We start from the raw sequence: 5,530 nt of genomic DNA, 5'->3' as shown, positions 1-5,530 counted from the left end.
AACAAAACAGTAGCTGATTCAGAAGCGCCAGATTGTCATAGCAAAGTCAGAATTACCTCCTCTCCTAGATTCATGAAACGGTCGTCCATAAAATGCATTGCTGTTCTGTTGTAAGTGATCTTAAAGATTCCTAAATGCAATGAATGTAATAAAACTCTGTCAAATAACCTCTAAAAAAAATAAAATAAAAAAATAAAATAAAATAAAATATTTGAGTCAAATTGCCACAGGTAACTATTTTTCTGAGGTCTTGCAGACCTGTACAATTTCCCAAAACCATTATTTGGACAAACTAACAAAATAGAAATGGGCCTTTTAAAGCTTGCTAATTTATGTAAACGATTCATTAAAGCTGCAGTCCGTAACTTTTGGCACTCTAGCGGTTAATAAACAGAACTGCGTGCGTCTTGCGGAAGAACACTGTAGCCGGAGCTACTTCTCTCTGTTTATGTCTATGACAAATCATGCAGGTACCGGGCTACTCCGCAGCGATACCTACCTGAACCAGTCTAAAATAGTCCAAATATAAACACTTATTATAGGTGTACTGTAGTGATTCAGGACAATCCAAAAACATGGTTTGGAAAATGTATTCATGATACATGATGATTCATTATATAAATTTAGTAAATTTTGAACACAAAAAGTTCCAGACTGCAGCTTTAAACATTTCTAGGAAACTACTCTTAAGTATTTTTAATGATATGAAATGCAATAAAAAAGTAGATAAGAGCTGGATGCCTGTAATGTTGTCTAAAATTTAACAAGCATTCTGCATCAAGCTTATTCAAGTCAAAAACTTAGTTCCTGTGAGTGTTTTACCTGGGTAAAGACTCTCCAAGTGGATCCATGCCAGTTAAGATGAGGATACAAGGTAAAGCCTCCAGCTCTAGATATGTCCGAGGAGCCCAGTCTGGGTCCAAGATTTTCAGCCATACCTGGAGTCATATAAAAAGCAAAAGGATCTACGCTTTAGGGATATAAAGATGAATATGGACACAAGAATAAATGTAATTTATTTTAATAAAAAAACAAATAGATTAAAATTAAATACCCTCAGTTGGTCCAAGAAGTGTTTTCCTACAGTGAGAGCAGAGCATGGATCCCCCAGGATGACCTCAAACTGCTTGTGAAGGCCAAGTCTGTTGCGGACATGGCAGAGGCGCTGGTGAGCGAAGGCAGCGAGAGCTGGGGAGGGGATCCTCAGGAGCAGCATGTGACCGTGACGGCTGGGACACCGCTGGGATGTGTTGAGAAGGCACTGCACCATCTCCAGCGTCTCCACTGAGATGTGCTTCTGCAGAGCCTGTAAAGCCTGGCCGCCCGCTGTTACCATCAGGGCCAGAGAGTAATGCTGGATCAGCACGTGGGTGCGAATCACTGCACTGTGTAGTTTTGGGAACCTGAGACGACGTAAGGAGATTTGTCAAGCTGCTAAAACATCATACAAAGAGAAGAAACAAGGCCAAAGTTTGGGATCCTTCAGAAATGCTGATTTACTGAAAACAAACCTCTCTTCCAGAGCAGCAGCCATGCTCTCAAATGAACTGTCATATCGTAGCAGAGGAAGGCCACTTCCAGAGCGTGTCGTCTCCAGCAGCTCGGATACACCAAAGTACTTTGTCTTCTCGTGATAAAGATCCACATCCTAGGTATGCAAAAACAGTTTGCATTTTCACAATTTCCCAAAACCATTATTTGGACAAACTATCAAAATAGAAATGGGCCTTTTAAAGCTTGCTAATTTATGTAAATGATTCATTAAAGCTGCAGTCCGTAACTTTTGGCACTCTAGCGGTTAATAAACAGAACTGCGTGCGTCTTGCGGAAGAACACTGTAGCCGGAGCTACTTCTCTCTGTTTATGTCTATGACAAATCATGCAGGTACCGGGCTACTCCGCAGCGATACCTACCCGAACCAGTCTAAAATAGTCAGAATATAAAAACTTATTATAGGTGTACTGTAGTGATTCAAAAACAGATGGACAAAATGTAAAATCATTAGTCATGGTTAACCGCTATGGGCGATTTCAAAGTTTCAGTTTCCAGGAGCTGGTTTAAATAGTCAGTAGTATGTGGTATTCTTACATTGTTGAATCCAGAAGGCCAGTGGATTTCATTGTAAGGGCTGATTCGTGTGTACTGAGTCTGCAAGGTGAAGGGGAACGAAGTCACGTGGAGCATCAGGATGTTGGGAGCATCTCGAATCTGCCTGCAGTTCAACAGACTGTCCACTAGTCCCAGACTGGAGTCTCCTCCACTGCACTGCCCACTGTCATAAGAATAAAGATACAGAGATAGTTCCACCAACAGCCAAGCAAAGAGGAGGCTTAAAAGAGAATCACAGGAGACATACCTGCTGATGTCCCAGTGTGCGTGATCGTGCACGAGTATGAAGAGCGTGTAGGGGTTCATCTTGGATTTCTGAATGAGGCTGTTGATTTTTCCCACTGCGCTCTGGTTCAGCTTTACCACGTACTGCTCAGCCTCCTTCACCGACAAGCAGGCTTGGTCCAGTCCTAACTCCCGTAACACCCCTGGAAATACAAGAGCAGGAAGTGAGATCTATCAGCAATATGTAATATAATTGCTCAATGGGATTTCTCAAAGCCTGCGACGTAAAACACAGCTTATTTGCTATTTAAAACAAGGACAAGACCTTCAACTTTCTTTTAAAAAGGGAAAGAAAATTGCGTTTTTGTTTAAAAGTTTTTCAAGTGTACTGTTAGTATACTTCTTTTAAACAAAAAGTAGATTAATGATAAGAGTAGATTTTAATATTGATCAGAAATATACTTAAATTATATTTAAACATACTTGCCTTATTCTGTCATATATAGTATATACTCTATGTATTTCATGTATACAGAAAAATGTAAGTATATCTGGCCTAACATGTAAAGATACTTTTGGGACAATTAAGTACAAAAAATTACAATTACGTATACTTGCCTTGTATGTAAAGTACAAAAAAAATAGTAAATTTTAAATATGATGTTAGGTTCACTTAAACAAAACAATTATAACTGCAGTATAAAAACTACCTAGTCGTTTACTGAGAGTATACTTCAAAGTTTACTTTCGTAAACTAAAAAGTGGGCTAGAAGTGAATAACTAATAAACTGTAACAGTTACAGTATAAAAACATAGTTACACTTAAAATACACTTAAAAGTATACTTTTATAAACTACGTGGGACAATTTACTTCCAAGAAACAGAACACTTACAAGTATTCTAACAGGACACTGATTTTAGTTTACTTATTTAAACTTTACTTAAGTTTACTTGATGAAATTAACTTCAAGTTTACTTTTTTTGTAAAGCCCCATTCACACCAAGAACGATAACTATAAAGATAACGATAAAAATATAGTCCTAAAAATCGTTCTCAGTATTAAAGAATAGCAGAGTCCACACCACAACTATAACGATAAAGGCGCAGAGAAACGATATCGTTGTAATCACTTTCAGAACGATTTTTTCCAGCTGATGAATGATAAAATTTTGACAGCCAATCTGTCCGAGCTTGAGAATTTAAAGCGGCAGACAAGTGTGTGCTTGGAATAAACAGACTATAGCGTTCGCTGGTGTGGACGCTAATATCGTTGTCTTTATAGTTATCGTTCTTGGTGTGAATGGGGCTTAAGGGTGCAGTAGAGTCTCATGGGTATTGAGTAGCAGTACTCTACCTGAGTTCCACAGGTGAAGGACGACTTGATGAAAAGTGACCTCTGAAGGTGGAACGCAGATTAAGAACTCAACCTTGTCGAAGGAACCGAGGTCCAGGTTCTGTGTGCTGGAATCAGCGATGGCGCAAACATGCGAGAGCAGCTTCCGAGCCACGGCAAGCTGTATGGGCCGAATCTCGTGCCACTCTACATAATATTCTATTGATAAATACGAAGTGTTTACACACTCTATGCTCAATGTATATATCTCATTAACTTCATACTTGGATACTTTCAAGCACAAGTCAGTCTCACCCGCACACTTGGCTTTAGGACTGTCTCCTGATGGTTCTATGCTAGAATACTGGACATTGTTCTCAGGACTGGCTTTCTCCAGCAAGGCCTCCACATCTCCATCTGATAAGTGGTATAGAAATGCACTTAAACTCTGTATGGGGAAACCGCAGCAGTGAGATCCATGTATTAAACCAGAAGCCTTACCTGGACCCAGAGAACTGAAATAGGATCCCAACTCTGCTGCCATCCCAGAAGACAGTTCATGGACAATCTCTCTCACACAATCATTGGGAGAGAGAAGACTCTCAGCTAAAGCACGAGTCTGGTGCTTCCCTGTGTGATAACGTGGATATTGTAAAATGAAAATAAAATTTCAGTTTAATTTCATTTCAGATCTACATGATTATTGCATATGGTTATTAAAATTATGGGCAATACAGATAAACCAAACAGACTGAAAACCATAAATGTATAATATTTTGTGTAAATAAATCATAATAAAAAAGTTTTTTAGCATTGTTAAAGTTAAAGTGATATAATTTAGATATGAAATATGTTTAATGCTAAATTTTTAGCACATTTACCAAATTTAAATATTATTACTGCTTTGTTATTATAAAAAAAAAATGGTGAGATTAATCACAATTGTATTATGTTGACAGCTGTAGTTTTTAATCTTACATTTAACAGTGTTATTAAATTATTAGTGTTTCTGAAAGCTAAACTTTAAGCGAGTGTTAGATTATGGCAAAGGTAGTCTAAATGTAAAACTAGGTGAAAAGAACATGCACAAATAAATATCTAATATGAATACCTATAATATGATACAACCAATATGATACAGATATATTGTGCATCTATAGTCTAAAAGCATAAAAAAAACTTTACTATTAGTAGTACATTTATAACCTTCATACCTGTCACCACCACACATGACTCTATTTCCTGGCTCCTGTTCATGCAGATGATCACCACATAATTGGTCTGGCTCAATCTGCCATCTACTAGTCTGTGGAAGGTGTCCTCCAGAGCTTCAGCTAGAGAGGGCGCCGTGTCCAGCACCAGAACTCCCTCCCCGCATGAGCTGGTGGCCAGTTTGGCCAGCCAGGGCAGTTGAGAGGGAGTGAGGGTCTGTGCGAGGCAGGGGAGAGGAGGTGGAAACTGTGTATGCGTCTGCTGATACTGCCGGATCTCCGTCAGGTGTGACTCGCGCCAGGAACGCATGAAGATCTGCTCCAAGTCTTCCATCAGAGGATCCTGGTCAGGTGCTGTTGCAACATGATAGGTAAATGCACTTACACATACTGTACAGACACATATAATTGTTAGGAGTCATTTTACAGTATATAATGTAAAATAAGAAATCACGGTTACAAAATAATAAAATATTATTCAAACAAAGTCCAACAGTAGAGAGTGCATCTCGGGGTTCTGGTGCTGTAAGGTCAAGGTGCTCTCTGGTCTAGGGTTTATTACAGTCCATCAAAGAATAGTTCAGAATGACCATGGCACTCTTGTGAATTAAAAAGCCTTTATTATCAAATGGCTACATCCAAGAAATCT

General features: G+C 38.8%; 1 protein-coding gene across 2 annotated transcripts in view; it reads right to left on the bottom strand.

Moving 5' to 3' along the window:
- The window catches only part of LOC107697724 (protein GREB1-like), a 34,315-nt gene that overhangs the window by 8,756 nt on the left and 20,029 nt on the right, over window positions 1-5,530 (bottom strand). For both annotated transcript variants that reach the window (XM_016498549.1, XM_016498550.1), the window contains exons 11-19: window positions 4,885-5,235; window positions 4,172-4,300; window positions 3,986-4,087; window positions 3,692-3,889; window positions 2,358-2,538; window positions 2,090-2,273; window positions 1,512-1,648; window positions 1,055-1,403; window positions 823-938 (exon numbers count right to left, since the gene is read on the bottom strand). In XM_016498549.1, the coding sequence (XP_016354035.1) occupies window positions 823-938; window positions 1,055-1,403; window positions 1,512-1,648; window positions 2,090-2,273; window positions 2,358-2,538; window positions 3,692-3,889; window positions 3,986-4,087; window positions 4,172-4,300; window positions 4,885-5,235 (1,747 nt within the window). The remainder of the gene's footprint in view (window positions 1-822; window positions 939-1,054; window positions 1,404-1,511; window positions 1,649-2,089; window positions 2,274-2,357; window positions 2,539-3,691; window positions 3,890-3,985; window positions 4,088-4,171; window positions 4,301-4,884; window positions 5,236-5,530) is intronic.

Source organism: Sinocyclocheilus anshuiensis, unplaced genomic scaffold, assembly GCF_001515605.1.
Source record: "Sinocyclocheilus anshuiensis isolate Anshui unplaced genomic scaffold, SAMN03320099.WGS_v1.1 scaffold446, whole genome shotgun sequence".
Lineage (NCBI taxonomy): Eukaryota > Metazoa > Chordata > Actinopteri > Cypriniformes > Cyprinidae > Sinocyclocheilus > Sinocyclocheilus anshuiensis.
The sequence above is the reverse complement of the archived record's forward strand: the minus strand, read 5'-3'. Positions and strand labels throughout refer to the sequence as shown.